General features: G+C 46.4%; 1 protein-coding gene across 1 annotated transcript in view; it reads left to right on the top strand.

The window, feature by feature from the left end:
* The window catches only part of NMNAT2 (nicotinamide nucleotide adenylyltransferase 2), a 138,489-nt gene that overhangs the window by 96,923 nt on the left and 22,947 nt on the right, over nucleotides 1-18,619 (top strand). Inside the window, exons 2-7 of the mRNA XM_070590987.1 lie at nucleotides 7,579-7,667; nucleotides 8,495-8,562; nucleotides 10,776-10,854; nucleotides 14,091-14,217; nucleotides 15,733-15,813; nucleotides 17,015-17,059. Of these exons, the coding sequence (XP_070447088.1) occupies nucleotides 7,579-7,667; nucleotides 8,495-8,562; nucleotides 10,776-10,854; nucleotides 14,091-14,217; nucleotides 15,733-15,813; nucleotides 17,015-17,059 (489 nt within the window). The remainder of the gene's footprint in view (nucleotides 1-7,578; nucleotides 7,668-8,494; nucleotides 8,563-10,775; nucleotides 10,855-14,090; nucleotides 14,218-15,732; nucleotides 15,814-17,014; nucleotides 17,060-18,619) is intronic.

The raw sequence follows: 18,619 nt of genomic DNA, 5'->3' as shown, positions 1-18,619 counted from the left end.
TTGTTGCTTTGTATTGCTAATAGTGTTCCGTGATATGGATGTACCACAGTTTGTTTAACCATTTACCTATTGTAGGACATTTTGATTGTTTACTGTATTTGGTTATTACACATAAAGCTGATATGAACAATCTTTACAGGTTTTTGTGTAGACATAAGTTTTTATTTCTCTGGGATAAGTGCCCAGGAGTGCAATTGCTGAGTCACATGGTAAGCATATGTTTAGTTTTTTAAGAAACTGCCAAACTATTTTCCAGAGTAACTTGTCATTTTATATTTCCACCAACAATGTATGAGAAATCCAGTTTCTCCACATCACTGTCAGCATTTAGTATTATCAATATTTTTTCTTTTAGCTCTTCTATAGGTGAATAGTGATATCTCCTCAGGGTCTTAATTTGCATTTCCCTAATGCTTAGTGGTATTGAACATTGTTTCATATGCTTATTTGCCATCCAGGCATCCTCTTCAGTGCAATATCTCTTGCCCATTTTCTAATTGAACTGTTTTTTTACAGTTGAGTTTTGAGAGTCCTTTCTATATTCTAGATATGGGTCCTCAAATAGATAGATTGCGAATATTTTCTCCCAGTCCATAACTTTTTTTTTCATCCTCTTAACAGTGTCTTTCACAGAGCAAAAGTTTTACATTTTGTCAGACTCCAATTTATTGGGGATTTTCTTTTATCTAACATATTTTCAGTGTCATGTCTAATAGTCTTTACCAAGCCCTGGGCCCAAAGATTTTCTTCTCATATTTTCACCTAAGTTTTTTAGTTTTACATTTTACATCATTTGAATTTATGATCCATTTTGAATTAACTTTTGTATAGGGTATGAGATTTAGGTCCAGGTTTTTTTCACTTTGTTTGTATATTTTGCCTTTGGCTGTCCAATTGTTCCAGCACCATTTGTTGAAAAGACCACCCTTCCTCCATTGAATTGTTTTTGCACCTTCGTCAAAATTCAGCTGCCCATACTTGTGTGGGGCTATTTCTAGACTCTCTAATCTGTTTCATTGATCTCTATGTCTATCTGTCTGCCAATACCTCACAGTCTTGATTACAGTAGCTGTGTAGTAAGTCTTGAAATTTGGATAGATTGGTTTTCCCACATTATTACTCTTTTAAAAAACATTTTAACTATTCTAGTTCCTTTACCTTCCCATTTAAGTTTTAGAATTACTTTGTCTGTATTTACACAAAAAAATCTTGCTGGGATTTTGATAGGAATTACATTAACTTTATATATCAATTTGGGGACAATTAACGTCTTTACTATGTTGAGATTTCTAATCCATAAACACAGGATGTCTCTACATTTGCTTGGATCTTCTTTCATCAGCATTTTGTAGTGTTCAGCATCCAAGTTCCATATATGTTTTATTGTATTTGTACCTAAGCATTTCATTTTTTTTGAAGGGTTATAAGGGGTCTTATATTTTTAATTTCAGTTTCTATGTATCTGTTGCTATCATATAGAAATATAATTATTTTTCTTATGTTGATTTGTACCTTATGAAGTTACTGAATTCACTAGTTCTAGGAGTTTCCTCATACGTTTCCAAGAGGACCATCATGACAGCTGCAGATACAGTTTTTCCTTCCCTTTTTGATCACTGTGCCTTATTTCCTTTTCCTGCCTTATTAAGCTAGCTGGAACTTCAGTGCTATGTTGAATGGCAGTGGTGAGAGCAGATACCCTTGCCCTGTTCCTCATCTTAGGGAGAAAGTATTCAGCCTTTTGCCATTAAGTATGATGTTTGCTGTAGACGTCGTTTTTACAGATGCTCTTTATCATGTTAAGACCGTTTCCTCCTATTCCTAGTATTCTGAAGGTTTTTTATCATGAATGAATGTTGAATTTTGTCAACTGCTTTTTATGCACTGATTGATATAATCATGTGATTTTTCTTCTTTAGCCTGTTAATATGGTGGATTACGTTGAATGATTTTTCATGTATTGAAACAGCCTTGCGTCCCTGGAAGAGGGGCCACCTGGTCATGGTGCATAGTTCTATATATAGCTAGATTCTATTTGCTAATATTTCATGAATGATTTTTGCGTGTTTTGTACTCTCTTTAAATGGTTTTGGGATCAGGGTGATACTGGCTTCATAAAATGAATCGGAAAGTGTTCATTCCTTTTCTATTTTCTAGCTTTATTGAGATACAACTGACATATAAAATTCTAAGATTTTTTAAGTGTACATCATGGTGATTTGATATATGTATGCATTGTGAAAGGATTCTCCACATCTAGTTAACTAACACATTTAGCACCTCACATATTTATCTTTGTGTGTGTGTAAGAATATTTAAGTTCTACTCTCTTAGCAAATTTCAGTTATACAACACAGTGTTGTCAACTATAGTCATCATGTTTTATATTGGATGTAGAATTGTAGAATTGTAGAATTGGTTTTGATTCTTCTGTAAAAGTTTGGTGGAATTCTCCAGTAAAACCATTTGAGCATTACTCACTTTCATATTCATAATTTGATTTAATCCTCATAACAACCTTGCTTTTATGATTTGATCCTCATAGCAACCTTACAAAGAAGGCATTTTACAGATCTGGAATTTAAGGCTCAGGAAAATTAAGTGACTTCCCCAAGATCTAGATGTCTTCTTATCCCAAGTTCAGTGTCACTTCCACAATACCACCATTCCTGAATTAGACATCACTAGGCTGATTTTTCAGGCATTTGGAATCTCTTTGGGAAACAAGGAAAGGGAATAATTGTATCTGCTCCTGGTCACTTATTTAGCTGGGTGCCAGTTTCTTTCTTGCCTGACATTCCATTGAGTTAGAGACTAATAAGGCAACTAGTGAATTGCAGAGTATAAAACCTAGTATTATTAGTACAATCATAAGGATACAGTCTAAAAGTTTGATGTTTGCGTTACATGGCAGTGACACATCCAACTGCAAAGCCCCAGAGGCAAAGCAAACAAAAATGTCTGGAAAGAAGAGGAAATCCTACTTTCTGTGATCCCTGAACATTCTCTGGAAGTTTCGATGGGTCATCTCCCTTCTCTATCCCTCATCACCTGGCCCCAAAATTTCCTGCCAAGAATGATTATCTGCTTTAAGACAGGATTTTTCACTACTTTCACCACTATCCCTTCTATGAATTTTTCTTCCAGCTCAGAGCATGTCACTTCCCCATTCAACAGCCTTCACAGATTCCCTAATGTCTATACTTCTCAACTTTATGGTTGTTGTCTGTGTATATCTATGCTTTTCAAACTTTAGAGACGAGAAGAATCAACCAGGAAAACTATTTAAAATGTAGACTGATACATCTCAACCCCACAGATTTTGATTCAGTAACTCTAGACTGGGACCTAGGAATCTGCATTTTAATAACCTCCTCCTGGTGATCCCAGTGCAAGTGGTCCACAGAATACATGTTGACAAAACAGTGATCTCTGGCATAAAGGTCACACTCCTTAGCCTGGCTGTCAGGGCCCTCCAAAGTTTGATTCCAACTTACTTAAGCAACAGTACCCCTCTTTCACCCTTACCTCGATTCCTCCCATGTCCCGTGCCCACCAACCACAGTGGTTAAGACTAAGCCAGATAGCGAGCATCCTTTACATTATATAATTTCTGGGTATTTGCTGAAAGTTCTCACTCTCCTTGGAAAGGCAAAAGTAATCCCTCCTGTCCATTTTCCCCCTTGCCCTTAGCATCTCAACTTTAGCACAGACTTGTTCACACTACAGGTTGGCACACATTAATAGGTTGTGACCAGCTTTTTATTTAAATTTGTGATTGCTAGAATAGAATACACTAGCAAATATCAGTGTGCATTGTCATAGTAAGGGTATTGTAATATATTTGTTTCAGTTAATTATACATATACGTACATATGTATGTATTGTGTCAGGATATAACACGTATTTTTTACTGTGGATTGTAGTAAAATAACAGCATTGAAAGCCATACCTATAGCACTCATTCAATTTGCCCCTCATAGAACTGTCAGTATTAGAACCGTTCTGTTTCTCCGCTGTTGTGAACCTTTGGAAAACAATAAATAAAGCCATCTTTACCCTCTTATCTCTCTAGCATCCATCATGGTGTTTTGTGCTCAACAAACATTAACTGAATTGAATTGACTGCATGATCACGATCATGACTTTTATGGGTTTTACTATTTCAGATCAAGTATCTTGTTTTAGGATGGAGGGTTGGGGTTATTCCTTTCAGAAATTGCCACTTTGTGAAACAGTGAACTTTGGCGCATTTCCAGGGGAAGCGGCTCCTCATCTTAGCCAGAAGAAAAGGGTAACATTTTGTAAGGCAATGAGGTTCCTTGGTGCAATGGATTTCCCCTGGAAATTCTGGAGGGTGGTCTGAGGAATGGAGGGGCTGGCCCTCTGGATCAAGATGGCCCAATAGAAGGACATCCTAGAAGGACAAAAGTAGGGAAGGTAGCTACATGAGCCTCTAGGTGTGGACATTTGTTGAACATTTATTGCTCAATAAACAAATCATTATGCTAGGTGCTTAAGAGCCAAAGAAGTCTTCCTCATGGGTGATGACTGAACCACCTTTGGACCACAGATATGTTTTCTTAAGCCTGCACACTGTTTCAAATGGCAAGGTAATGGGTCAAGTTTTTTTAATGCAAATCATCTTACACCCAGCTTGCTTCTTACTTGTATGTTAACTGTGCATCTCCCTTAGCTGTGAGTTTGGGACCTCTTATCTACAGCAAAGTCCCTGGCTTTGAAGAACTCCATACAGAAGAGAAATGAAAGCATAAACTTGCAGAAACAGTTTCCAGGCCAGGTCCCTTGAACTGGATGCACAGTGGCCTGGTAAGACAGTAGGTCCAGCAAAGGGGGATGTTGGACAGAGCAGGCATGCTGGACGTTAGGCTTCAAATGAAAAGCTTGGGTAAGTGTAGAGTAAGGAGAGGGTACTTTTTGGAGTACAGGGAAAGGAAGGAAATTCTGGCTTATGGTATCAGAGGATCTGTGACAGCCAAAGGCCAGATATAAATGATCCTGAGGAAGACTGGGGTATGAGGGCCAAGAAAAGAGAGGAGAGGCTATGGAATTTATTCAAATGTCAAAAAGGTTTTGTTACCAGTCCTTCAATTTGTCCTTGGCCTCAAAATAAAACTTGAAAACAGGTGAAGTAATATCACTCTTTTAAAAAGCAAAGGTGATGCACGTATTAGAATGGCTAAAATCCAAAAAGACTGACAACACCAAATGCTGATGAGGATGGGGAGTAACAGGAACTCTCATACACTGCTGGTGGGAATGCAAAATGGTACAGCCGCTTTGGAAGACAGTTTGGCAGTTTCTTACAAATTTAAACATCTCTTAGCATGTGATCCAGCAATCACACTCCTAGATATTTACCCATTTGAGTTGGAAACTTACGTACACATGAAAACCTGCGCTTGAATGTTATATTAGCTTTATTTGTAATCAATGAAAACTGGAAGCAACCAAGATGCCCTTCCATTGGTGAATGAATAAACAAACTGTGGTACACCCAGACATTGGAGTATTATTCAGCAATAAAAAGAAATGAGTTATCAAGCCAAGAAAAGACATGGAGGGACCTTAAATGCGTATTGCTACGTGAAAGAAGCCAGTCTGAAGAGGCTACATAGTGTACAATTCCAACTATTTGGCATTTGGGAAAATGCAAAACTATAGAGATAGTAAAAAGATCAGTGGTGGGGCTGGCCCGTGGCTGAGTGGTTAAGTTCGTGCTCTGCTTTAGCGGCCCAGGGTTCACCGGTTTGGATCCTGGGCACAGACATGGCACCACTCATCAAGCCATGCTGGGGCGGCATCCCACATAGCAGAGCTGGAAGGACCTACAACTAGAATATACAACTATGTTCTGGGGGGCTTTGGGGAGAAGAAGAAGAAGAAAAAAAATACATTGGCAACAGATGTTAGTTCAGGTGCCAATCTTTAAAAAAAAGATCAGTGGTTACCAGCATTTGGGGGGCTGGCAGAGGGATGAAAAAGTGAAGCACAGTGGAACTTTTTTTACTGAGGTTATGATAATTGAGCACAGTGGACAGTGGATTTTGAGGGTGGAGAAACTATTCTCTATGAAACTGCAATGGTGGATACATGCCATTATGCATTTGTCAAAACCCATAGAACTCTACAACACAGAGTGAATCTTGCTGTAACCTATGGCCTATAGTTAATAATAATGTGTCATTATGGGGGCTGGCCCGGTGGTGCAGTAGTTAAGTTTGCACGTTCTGCTTCTCGGCGGCCCAGGGTTCACCAGTTCGGATCCCAGGTGTGGACCTGGCACCACTTGGCACGCCATGCTGTGGTAGGCATCCCACATATAAAGCAGAGGAAGATGGGCACGGATGTTAGCTCAGGGCCAAGCTTCCTCAGCAAAAAAAGAGAAGGACTGGCAGTAGTTAGCTCAGGGTTAATCTTCCTAAAAATAAAAAATAATAATAATAATGTGTCAGTATGGACTCGTCAAGTGTATCAAATGTACCACATTAATGCAAGATATTACTAATAGGGGAAATGGTATGTGGGGGGAGATAACAAGGTGGGAGGCTGAGTATGTAGAACTCTATGTACTATCTGCTCAATTATTCCATAGATCTGAAGCTGTGCTAAAAAAATAAAATCTGTTAATTATTAAAGAGAAAGAACCTCTGAGAGATTTTACACTGAAAGAGAAAAAAGGCAAATGTGATGAGAATTATTTTTACATTTTGAGAGAGCCAGCAAGGTAATCCTGGAACCTTGCTTGTAAATGACACAGCCAGCCTTGTTACCCAAGGTCCCCACAGATAAGGTCCCCTTACCTATCAAGTAGCTCCAGGCCACATTTCCTCAGCGCTACAAGCTCAGGCCCTGTTGGATTTGTACAACGAACCCCCTTGGAAGTAATACAGAACCCGAATTTTCATCCCCTTCTTCATTTGCTGAATTTTCTCAGGAAAATGAAATTGAGCTTGTCTGGTAAATTCGAGAAAGCAACATCACGAATACTTTCCAAAGGAAAAAAGGCTTTTCTCTGGCGGAACTTTTCTCAAACCAGCTGTAATGATGGTTTTCTGGTCTGATTGTTAATTCTCCCAATTATGTAGAAGGCCCTTTAAATTTGTTTTGGTGGTTTTTCTCTTCTGAGTAACTAGATGAGGCAATCAGCTCACCTTCCATCTTATAAAAAGGGCTCTTCTTCTTTTTTTAATTACTCCTCCACTTTGGAATTTCTGCAAGTGATCATAGGGGTAAATTCCAATCTGTATCTCTCCCTCACCAGCTTTTAGTGAGGGGCTTGTTTTAAATCCCTCTAAATTACACAGGCTCCACCAGCAGAGGACCTTTAAAACTGGATTAATCCCCTTGAGTTCTAAATCCTCTTGCTCTGGGGGCTGAAATCTGCTTCCATAACCTTTTGAATCACCAATGTTTGCTTTGAAAGTTGGCACTTTCTATTTAAATGGCAAGAAAGATGGGAAATAAGCCTTATAGAACCAAACGTATTGATTTCAGTTATCACCTTTAATCCGCGCCTTTCCTCTTTATAATATGCAGTTTTCTCCTCTTAATTAGAAAGAGCCAGGGATTATCTGCACAAAACTGGAAGGTTTATTGTGATTGGTGGGATCGTCTCTCCTGTCCACGACTCCTATGGAAAACAGGTGGGTTCCTCCTTTGCCTCTCTCCTCCCTCACCCTCCCTTCCTGATCTTCCTGATGGCTCCTCGGACATAGAACTACTCTATTGCCATCTCTGCCACGATTCCTGGAAAAGCAAAACGCCCACTAGCAGGTGTCCCGCTTGCCATCTCTGGACCACAGTCAGACCTGAGCGGGTGCGTGTTGGGCAGCAGCTGGCAGGAACAGCTGCTCACGACCAGGCGGCCGCTCACAGCGCCAGGCCCAGTCAGGACTCAGAGCAGGAACACCTGCTGAAGGCCAAGTGTGACTTGGCATGGATGCCAAATTAGTTATGGGCTGGGCAAGTCTTTCCCGGGATTTTAGGAGAAAAAGACCTATGCGTCTTATAATCTGATGTAAAATTAATTTCCCTGCCCCTCCCTCCCTGCCACATGTCCCAGAAAATCCAGGAGCTCTCCCAGCCATTCCCCTTGCTCCCCCAGATACAACTTGGTGGGCTCCAGGGCAGGTCGCTTAAACAACCAGATTGAGCCACGGGACAAGGCAACGTTTGCCAAGTTAAGTCTTGTCTCTGTGCTGGGCGTGGATTGGCTGCTTCGTCAATGGAGGCTCACCTATTGACCCTGTTGGGGATGGTACCCGACACGCTCTCTATTCTTTTTCTTTCCCCTCTGCCATCCCATGCCTGTCTGTGTGACAGATGGAGAAGTAGAGGGGTCACACCCCCTCATTCCCTGTCACCACTGAAAAATGGCTGCACTTTTATAAAGGGCTGGCTCGGGATGGTGTCTCGGGGAGGCCGTGGGGAGGAGACCGTGCCTCCCAGTGATTGCTCTGTTGCTTCCCAGGGCCTTGTGTCGAGCCGGCACCGTCTCATCATGTGTCAGCTGGCCGTCCAGAATTCCGATTGGATCAGGTAGGGCTGACCTGATGATGCCAGAGGTGGGTGGCCCTGGGACTCACAGTGGGGTGAGGGGCTAGAGAAAGAGGAAGAGTCCTGGTAGCAGTTGGATCCCGCAGGGGTGGGGAGGCCAAGGGGTGTATTAGCCCCATGCAGGCAATAATTACACAGACCTTCGGAGGGGGTCCAACTGATGACTTTATTTTTTAACCAAGCCATGGGGCCTGTGAAAGTAAAGAGGGAGCTTTCAGTGTTTCATCCGCTCTGGGCCCTTTGGATCCAGGAGTATTCTTGGAGCTTTCAAAAGCAGCGCTGGGTCTGAGGTGAGGCATGGCCAGAAAATCCGAAATGCCTCTCCACTTTCATCCCCACTCACTTCCATGAACTCTCACTACTTCTCAGAGAACGTTCCTGGCCTTGGCTATTTCCCAATCCCGAACTCAGGCTCCCCAGGGCCCCACACTGACCGAGGGACAGAGGTGCAGCCGGCCAGCGCTCACTGCCTTTCCTCAAACGGCCCTGCACAGACCCCTTGCTAACACGGCAGATGCCGCCCTGCACAGTCCCCTTGCTAACACGGCAGACGCCGCCGCCGGTATCAGCTGAGCTTGCAGTGTAATTAAAGCAGCCTTCCACTAATTATGCTAATTATGCTCCCCAAAGTTCCTACAGTTATAATTTGCATGAGAAGATGATGTTTTTAAAAAATAATGGCACACCATTTGTACTGTAATTTCCCTGCGTGGAAAAATAAGCGGCACCTAGAGGTTTACGTGAACAGCGAGAAATGAGGGGAAGCTGACCTCAGAAGGAAGGACGCAGAGAGTCAGCGGAGAGGAGGTGGGGTGGGCAGAAATGAGAGCAGTGAAGGGAGGCGACAATCATAATTAAACAGTGATCCTTGCCGTTTGTGTGTGGTGATTTGTGTGAGAAGCACATGCCCTTTGTAGACTTTCTCATCTTCCCAAGATCCAGGTTAGGTGGAGAGACAGCTGTCTTTTCTCGGGTGACAAACAGGCCCGGAGAAGTCAAGGGGCTTGAGAGCAAACAGCCCATCTATGGTCAAGTCAGGAATAGACACAAGGCTCTTAACATTGTAACTCATGATGTCCTGGGGACCCAGGGGAAAATACTGGGCAAGAGGCTGTTACTGCTTGGAGGTGATTAGAAGACTCTGAAATAATGCCCTCACATTCATTCAACAGATATTTGCTGAGTGCTTACTGCCTGCCCTGCAATGCTCTAGGCACTTGGAACAACAGAATTCCAAGAACTGCGATTCCGAGGGAGGCTCAGAGTGAGCTCTAGAGCTGGGGCTGGGCGCGGCAGGGCCCCCAGACCCCTGGTCAGGTGTCTGCCAGTCTCAGGAGAGGCGGTGGTCAGGGATCTGGGGGAGCCAGGCTCAGGGCAAGCAGGCGCTCTGAGGGTTTTCATTTGGTGAGATCTCGTCTCTGGAAATCTTAGGTGTGTATACATGGTGGGAGGTGGGCAGGGAATGCTCAAATGCTAAGAAAATGTTGAGAAATAGCCCAATTTAGCAGCTCGTGAGGTTGGCAATTAAGCCAGTGCTGCCTCAGTCTGAGGCTGGATCCCCGCTCCCTTTGCATCCTGGTGTGCAGGAGGGGTTGGCCAGTCTGCAGCTCTGAGTCTTCCAGTGTGACTGCCACGCCCCCCTCCATGCCCATGAGGTGCCCCAGGGAGGCAGACAGGAGCTGATTCCGCAGTTCAGATAACAAGAGCCACCACTGGACAAGGGCCCGGCTCGTTTAACCCGCATCACAATCCTATAAGGTCCAGAGGAGAAGTCCTACTGCACAAGTAAGAATAGGAGCAAGACGCTATACTAAGCGCTTTCCCTAGAAAACTCACTGAGCCCTTCTAATAACGCCACAGGAGAGGTACTGATGTTCTTCCCATTTCACGGATGGGGCAAGTGAGCACCAGACAATCACATAATGTTCCAAAGCCCCCCAGGTGGGAAATGCTGGGGCTGGGATTAAACCTGTACAGACTAGTACCAACATCCATTCGTGTAAGCTCTGCCATAAGCCTCTCAGGTTACAGAGGGGGACTTTAAGGCTCAGGAAGGTGTTTGAAGCCCATATCTTATCTGATTTGAGATCTAAGTTCACGGTATGACCAGGTCTGCTAAGCTCCCTGAGCTCTGGGCTTCGGAGGAACCAACGAGGAGAGAGACTCAGGATGGAAATGTCTCTCCGATTATGTAGGGTGGACCCATGGGAGTGCTATCAGGACACCTGGCAGACGACCTGCAGTGTGTTGGAGCACCATCGGGACCTCATGAAGGTGAGCTGGGCCGCGGCGGACGGGTGGGTGGACCACAGAAGCCAGGCGGGTGTAGAAAGTGTGCTGCCGGCCTACTGACCTGGTTCAGCGTCTTATCTCTCAGCCGGCTGCGGGGGCGACCAGGCCCTGAACAGCACGAAGCAGGGCAGTGAAAGGAACCCAGAGCGGCACCAGACGCTGCTCCCTGCCTTGCTCTCTGCTGGCTCTGACTTGGGGCTGTTTTCATCTTCTGGCAGCAAGTTCAAGGTGGGATGGAGTGGACCAGAAAGTGAAGGGAGAAGGAGATGAGGCAAAAAAAACCAGGAGAAGAGAGAGCACTGGAGGAGCGACAGGCAGCCAGGTCCTCCTGCCCCATCTATTTGGGACCCATTAGTCCCCTTACTGTAGCATGGGATGCTGTGACTGAGCCACCTCACACCTGCCAGGTGTTCATTCTACCATCTTTCCTACTTCTTCCTCCTCACATGAGTCCTACAGGCAGACAGTGTTCTGATCCCTGTTTTGTTAGTGGGTAAAAGGAAGCACAGAGAGGTGAGTCGACATATCTAAGGACACACAGCAACTGCTTAGTAAACACAGATGGGTGCCTGGGCTTGCAGCCGGGTTGCAGTCACTGAAGAGCTGGCTAACAGGTGAGAATGGGCTCCCCATCAGCCAGGAGAACTGGCCAGAGCGTGCAGAAAGCACCCTTCACGGATCGATACCAACCCATCGACTCCCACAGTGACAGGATGGAAAGCAGTGCCTGTGCTGGCGAGAAGCCTGACCGACCAGGACAAGACGCAGTCAATGCTGCCCACCTCCACAGACCCTGAGACAGAGCCTCTGCGGCCCCAAACAACAGTCAAAATGGCATTGTTCTGACACAGGGCGCACCTCCACCCACAGAGGGCCTGTCAGAGTCTTCTCCTCGGGAAGCTGTCGCAGCCCCTGATCACCCCACACTCCACCAAGCAGGCAACAGTGCTTTATTTTAATAGATGTGGAGCTCCAGGGCTCCTGACCACCCAGGGAGTCCAGAGCCAGAGAAGGAGGGAGGGCTAGCTAGCTGTTGCTTCATTTAAGTTTTTTCCCCCCTGGAGTTGAAAAAAACTCATCTCCTTTCCCCCTGCTTTCAGAACCCCTTCCACACATCCTGAGTCTTTCCTGGTCCCCTAAAAAGGACTCTGACATAGTGTGGTGCTAACTTGCTCCTCTGTGCTGGTCTCGACAATAGCAGTGATAAAGGACACCCCATGATACTGCATAAGGGTGTATCAGTCAGGATAGCCTAGGATACGCTGTGGTAACAAACATCCTGAAAATCTCATTGGCTTCACATAAGTTTATTTCTCAAACTGCATGGCAGCTGGGGGGTCAGCTTGGAGCCTGTGCTCCTCGTCACACAGGAGCCTTGGTCTCCATGATGGAAGGGAGGAGTCAGGGACCCTGCAGGCATTCCTGAGTCCTGGCTACTGTTCTGCTTTCTAAATACCTGGGCTTCCCGAACCCTCTCTCTGTTTCTGTTACTCATGCCCAGAGGCATGAATCTGGGCCAGAGAAATTTGGTCAGGAGCCCCAGCTGTTGCAGGGATGGGCACAGACCAGCAGAGAACGTAGGTCACGATGGGCCCGTGCCTTGGAGCACGAGCGTGGAGCTGCTAGTAACTCCTGGTCTCCCCAGTGCTAGCATCAGGCCGGTGTCCCTGGCATGGAGAGTAGACCTCTCTGAGAGCTAGACACGGGGCTTGATAGGTGACTCAAGGCTATGTTTGGAAAGGCCTCTGAGAACATGAGAGCCTAGAGAGGACTGACAAGGGCAGAGCAGGGCATGCAGGCCAGCCCTTTTCTTCTCTGCTGGCATAGACCAAGTCAAATGAGCCTAATGATGCATGCAGCAAGAGAAAGAAATTCCTCAGCTACCAGACCAATTATTAAATGAGAATGTGGCGTTTTCTTTTCTGAGGGTGAAATAATAATAAAAAGGAGGCAGACTGTCCCTTCCACTCTACCAGCCACAGCTGGGCAGAGAAGCCCACAAAGCAGACGGCAAAGATCCTCTGGTACCCAACTTCAGCTGCCTCCCAGATGTGGCTGGATGCTGCCGTGAGCTCCTCCTGTCAGGAACATTACAGGTCACCCCACAAGAAAAATGCCTGCTCTTCCAGGGCTCAGAGGGACTCATGTGCTACTCTAGCTGCAGAGTGGCCTTTGGAAGAGGTGCCTTCAGAGGGTCACCCCAGCACTGGGGCTTAGGAGGTCCTCTGGCAGCAGGACTCAGTAACCCAGAAAGGGTGGTGGGCAGGGGTGGGATGCTGGCTTTCAGGGAAGGGATTTTGAATAAGCAATGGCCCTTGTGAAGCTAAACAGATTGAAAATTCATCCTTTGTCTGTTGCCCAAAAGCTACTCTCCCCCATCCACTGCGCGAGGGGGGTGGCTTCTGGGTCAGCCGTGAAGAATGCTGCGTTATCAGCTCTATGTTTTCGGCGGCACTGGAGAGAAGCAGCAGGCCAGATAACACAGGACAATGGATAATACACATAGAATTTCCGTTTGGCTCTGGAATGTGTATTCACACTGGCGAACAGGCACGAATGTGCACAGAACCCTGCACCCCCTTCCTGCAGCACAAACACATCCCGCTCCGCCTGGCACCGCTCTCTGGCTTGGCCCTGTCGTTGGCATCTCTGGCCTGGAGAGGCGGCAGGTGGTGATAGTGCCTGGTGTTTGCATGACCTTTCCCAAGCCTCCACAGCCCTTTTGCAGACATGACCTCATTTGAGCCCCGTGAAGGTATTCATGTTACGCAGAAGGTTACAACATCGGCTGCTATGTACGAAGTTCCTGCCACGTGCTGGGTCCTCTCTAAGCACTTTGCACACGATTGCTCCTATAATCCTAATGCAAAGCAGAAAGACGGCTATGTTACCTGGCTGTATTAGGCTGGTAAGCTGAGGTTCAAGAGAAGCAAAGTAACTATCCAAGGTCACACAGCCAGAAACGAGCAGAGCTCAAACTTGAACCGAGGTCTGTGCAACACCACGTCTCATGCTTTTCCCATTGAGCTTTCCTGCCTCCTGCCTGCCTGCTGTGGCCGCGTGGGACAGCTGGGTCTAGAACCCACCCCCAGTGCTCTCCCTCAGCTCCAGGTGGCCCCACCATGACAGATAGGCAGCTGGGCATTTGGAGATAATGGAAAGTCTTTTCCTAAGTCATTTGGTTAATGACACTGCCTCTTCACTTCTCCCTTCCTCAGCGGGTGACTGGCTGCATCCTCTCCAATGTCAACACACCCTCCATGACGCCCGTGATTGGACAGCCCCAAAATGAGACCCCACAGCCCATTTACCAGAACAACAACGTGCCCACCAAGCCCACTGCAGGTAGGGGAACATTGGTGTGGAGCAGTGGTTCTCAAACTTCAGAATCGCCTGGAGGGCTTGTTAAAACCCAGTTGCCAGGGGCTGCCCCAGGATCTGATTCAGTAGGTCTGGGATGGGGAGGAGAATTTGCATTTTTAACACGGTGATGCTGATGCTCTGGTCCAGGGACCATACTCTGACAACTCTTAATATAGAGCATCAGAGAGAGGCACAATGAGAGAGAGAGAGAGAGAGACAGGGTTGATGGTGTACATTCTTCTACACTTGAATATAATTGCCTTAGCTGGGAATTAAAGATACAAAAGGGAGCATTTTTCTCTGCCTCTTCCAAGGGGGTTGAAGATCTTGCCCAAGGTCACACAGTGAGGCAGCAGAGGGCCAGGAGTCAAACTCAGGCAGTCTGTATCCAGAATCCGATACTCTTAGCCACCTCTTCAGCGAGGGAGCAGGGGACCCCCAACACTTACACCTAGCGCTGTATGCCTGCACAGTGCTCAGTGCCTTACCCAGGTTCTCATTTAATGCAGTAATTCTGTGATATAGATACTGTGTTCCCATTTACAAGGAGAAAACTGAGATTCAGAGAAGGTAAGTGATTTGCCTAAGGTCACATGGCTCAAGAGTAGAAGAGCCAGAATTCATACTCAGGACTGTCTGATTCCCAGGTCCATATTCTTTCTAATATTTTCTTCTAGGCCAGTTTCACAAGACAGAGCCTGGTATTACTTTTCAAGCCTAGAGACCATAAGTTATTATATTATTAGTCTATTACAATCAGGGTAATCTACCAGAAGAGCCAGAATTTCATAGTTTGCCTATAACTACATGTGGGAGCTCAGAAAACTTTTCTGGATTGGAGCCCAGAGAGATCATTGAAAACCTGATCCCTTTCAGCCAAAATAGGATGTCTAATTATTTTAAAGACCATCTGCATGGGAAGAACGCCTTAGCCCAGCAGAAATTATTCCGAGTGAGTTCTTTGCCATCGGCCGAGCGTCCTTATATTTCGGTGTTAGTGTTCAGTGATGAGAGTGGCTGAGGACATGCTCGTGATTTTAAAAAAAGAAAAAAGCAAACAATAACTATGCACTTTAAACACAGAATATGATCCAGCTATATTACATAAACATATCTGCGTAATACACATTAAAAATGGAAGAAAATAAATAATATACCAATATGTTAGTGGTGGTTATTTCTAGCAGTGGAATTATGGGTGTTTTTTATTTCCCTCTTTACATATTTTCCAATTTTTCAACAGTGTAATAAACATGACCAGAAAATAGATTCCAGTCTATAGCTCAAAATGCTTGTGGCTTGGACTGAGAATAAGAAGGAATTTTTGCTGTCATATTTCTGTTCTTTCTCTCTGCCCCGCTTCTGCCTGCCACCACCCAACCCCCGCCCCTCCAGTGCAACCCTGTTGTTTACAGCGGCCCAAACGCCGGGCTGACTGAGTGTAACTTGTGAGTGGTTCTCTCCCTCTGTCCCTGTCTGTCTTGCTCTCTCCCATAGCCAAGATCTTGGGAAAGGTGGGAGAAAGCCTCAGCCGGATCTGCTGCGTCCGCCCGCCTGTGGAGCGCTTCACCTTTGTGGGTAAGGGAGCAAAGACCTTCCTCCTTGCTCTTGTCTCTTTTCTTTCCCTCTTCCCTTCATTCGTTAAGCAAACACGCCCTAGCCCCTGCTATGGGAGGACCACTTATAGAGCAATGACTGAGAAAAAACAGGTGAACAGCAATGTGACCAGGCCTGCAGTGCCAAGCTGTTATGGGAGCCCCGAGGGCACGATCAACCCAGCCCTGGGGCTGCCTGGAGACCTCAGGCGGTGATGTGCTCCTTCCTCACCCTCACAGAATGTGTCTACATGCCTAAAAGTCTTCAGGGAGCCCAGAATCCTCCCTCCGGTCCTCCCAGCTCCGGCGGTGTCTGTACTCCTACTGATAGGCTAAGAACACACACACTCTTTCCTCGATTGCCTCAGTTTTTTGGCTGCTCCCCCAAGAACTCAGCATGAGTGAGAATAACAGAGTCCCTGGGGCTCTCTCAGAGTCCCAAAATTCAACTCTGCAGAAGACCTGCAGGTCTAGACCGCATTCCTTTGATTCTTTGGGACTGACTTCTGCCAATTTTGAGATTTCCAGTTTCAGGCATCTTGAAACGGAACTAAGAGGGATGATTGAGGAGGAAGGGAGGTGTGGACCAAGATGGCATCTCCACGGCTTTGTGCACACCGTGCATCCCCATGCAGGCATTGCACACTCCAGCGCGCACGTCAAAGGCTCTGTCTTTCACATCTTCCTCCAGTTCTTGCTGCATTCTGCCACAGGAAAAATCTCAGCATGCTCAGTTTTGCTTGTTCTTTGAACTAGGTAGCCCCTAAGGAGAAAGGGCCACCTCTTGGTGACTCTAAAAGCTGTCTCCCTAGGTCTTCAGGTCTTTGCTCTTGTGGCCAGCCTCCCTAAAATACAGAGAGAAACAGAAGGCGCTCAGCATGGGTGTGCGTGTGGTCGTCATCGGCTCCCCAGCGAGCCTGTCTAATTCTGAAAGTCCTGGAAATACGAAGTCCTGCCTTGGAGCATGAGGGGCAATCCCTCTCCATTTTGGGCTGCACTGTGCTCTCCATTCATTCCACTCAGACACCCCGTCCCATGCAGGGAGGCAAGCACATCCCCTACTCCCACCCACCCCACCCCATCTCATGCTCTCCTTCCCAGGAGGCCCCTGGGCAGACTGATCGTACGTCAGGTACCAGGAAGTCGGTTCTCTAATGCTTCTGCGTTCTCTCTTTCCTCCCCAGATGAGAATGCCAATCTGGGCACAGTGATGCGGTACGAGGAGATTGGTAAGCCGGGCTGGGAAAGCAGGGACATTGGGAGCTACCTGCCTCCACCCCGGGCAACGTGGGGGAGGGGAGAGGCTTGAAAACCCTGGGTAGTGTTTGCCACAGGGTTGACTCTCAGAAGAATGCTTGTTCCCAAGCTAAGATCATTCTTAGTTGTCTCCCCTTTGACATCTCCTAACTGGACTCAGGCCAGTTCCCAGGAGGTAGGACTGGATCAGTTGGCAATCTTCCCTCTGGAGTCTCATCTCCCTCTTCAAAAAGACATGGAAGTTGAGCTTCAGTGCCAGCTAGAGAGACCCTTCTTTTGCCCCTGACTCTGCGCAGGAGGCAGAAGAGCTCCCCTGCTTCCTTATCAGAGGATTTCCCTGCGTGGAGGAAGAGGAGAGGGGGCTGAAAGTCAGCCTTGGGCAGAGGCTGCAGCATCTGCTGTCTGTATGAGGGCCACATTAACCAAGGCCAGGGAAGGTGGAAGGTGGGCACACAGAGCTGTCAGACCAGAAGGAGCTGACCCACCCGTGCAAATGAGCTGAGTCCCGGGTAACCCTGGGAAGCAAACCAGGAAACTGAAACCTCCCCAAGGTTCCAGAGTAGGTGAGAGACACAACTGGGAGACACAGTATCTGAAGCTGGGGAAAGAGCAGATAGCCTCCAGAATGGAGCTGGAGTTGGCACCGGTTCCAGGTGACAAGGAGGGTTGGTGACAACTGGAATGCCTGGATCTGTAGGATAAGGAGCAGCCTAGTGTCCAGCAGACATGCTCAATCTTAAACTTCCAGCTGCAAAGACACTCCAGGCCTCCCCCTCCTGGTATTCCTCTGTCTAGGGCTGGAGGTCAGGGCTCCCTACCATGATTCTGGGAGGTGTGGGGCTGTACCTGAGCATCAGGTTCTCCCAGGAGGCCAAGCAGATGTGACATCCTTTCAAGGGGCTTCTCTGGAACTTGTCCTCTGATCTGAGGTGCAGTGGTGCACCTGAGTCGGCTATACTGGTTTTCTAGAACCTTTTGTAGGATCTTTCAGGAATTTTGCGAACCGGTTGTTAAATACAGCTATAGGGGAGGAAGAGTTATTCCTCTACCCTCCGGGTCCTTCTGGCTGGCCTAAGAATTAAATTGACATGAGACAGAATAACGGGAGAAAGTCAAACAAAGTTTAGTAATGTGTATCCATGGGAGAAATCCAGGAAAAACTGAGTAACTTGCCAAGATGGTGGAAGCCGCCAACTTAAATACCATTTTCAGCGAAGGACAAAGGAGGATGTTGGGGGTAGTGGTTTGGGACTTCAAAGGGGAGGAAGGCAATTCACATGGAGATGGAAAAGCAAATGTTTGGTAAACAAATGTTTGCTGGGCCATCTATAGACAATGTGACAGACAGAGCAAGAGAGAAAACTTCAATAAAAGTGGGCTTAAGCAAGGATCCTCCCAGTCTACCATATCAAGAGTTAATTATGGTGGTGGCCTGTTGTGGCACAGGTCTTCTATCTTCAATTCTTTTAGGCACTTAGGGGAAAGGTCTAAGTTTCTTTCAGAGTCTTTTGTCCTGAAAAATAATGAGGTCA

The sequence above is a fragment of the Equus przewalskii genome, chromosome 23, assembly GCF_037783145.1.
Source record: "Equus przewalskii isolate Varuska chromosome 23, EquPr2, whole genome shotgun sequence".
NCBI lineage: Eukaryota > Metazoa > Chordata > Mammalia > Perissodactyla > Equidae > Equus > Equus przewalskii.
Note: the sequence above shows the minus strand (reverse complement) of the source record. Positions and strands in the feature narration are given on the sequence as shown.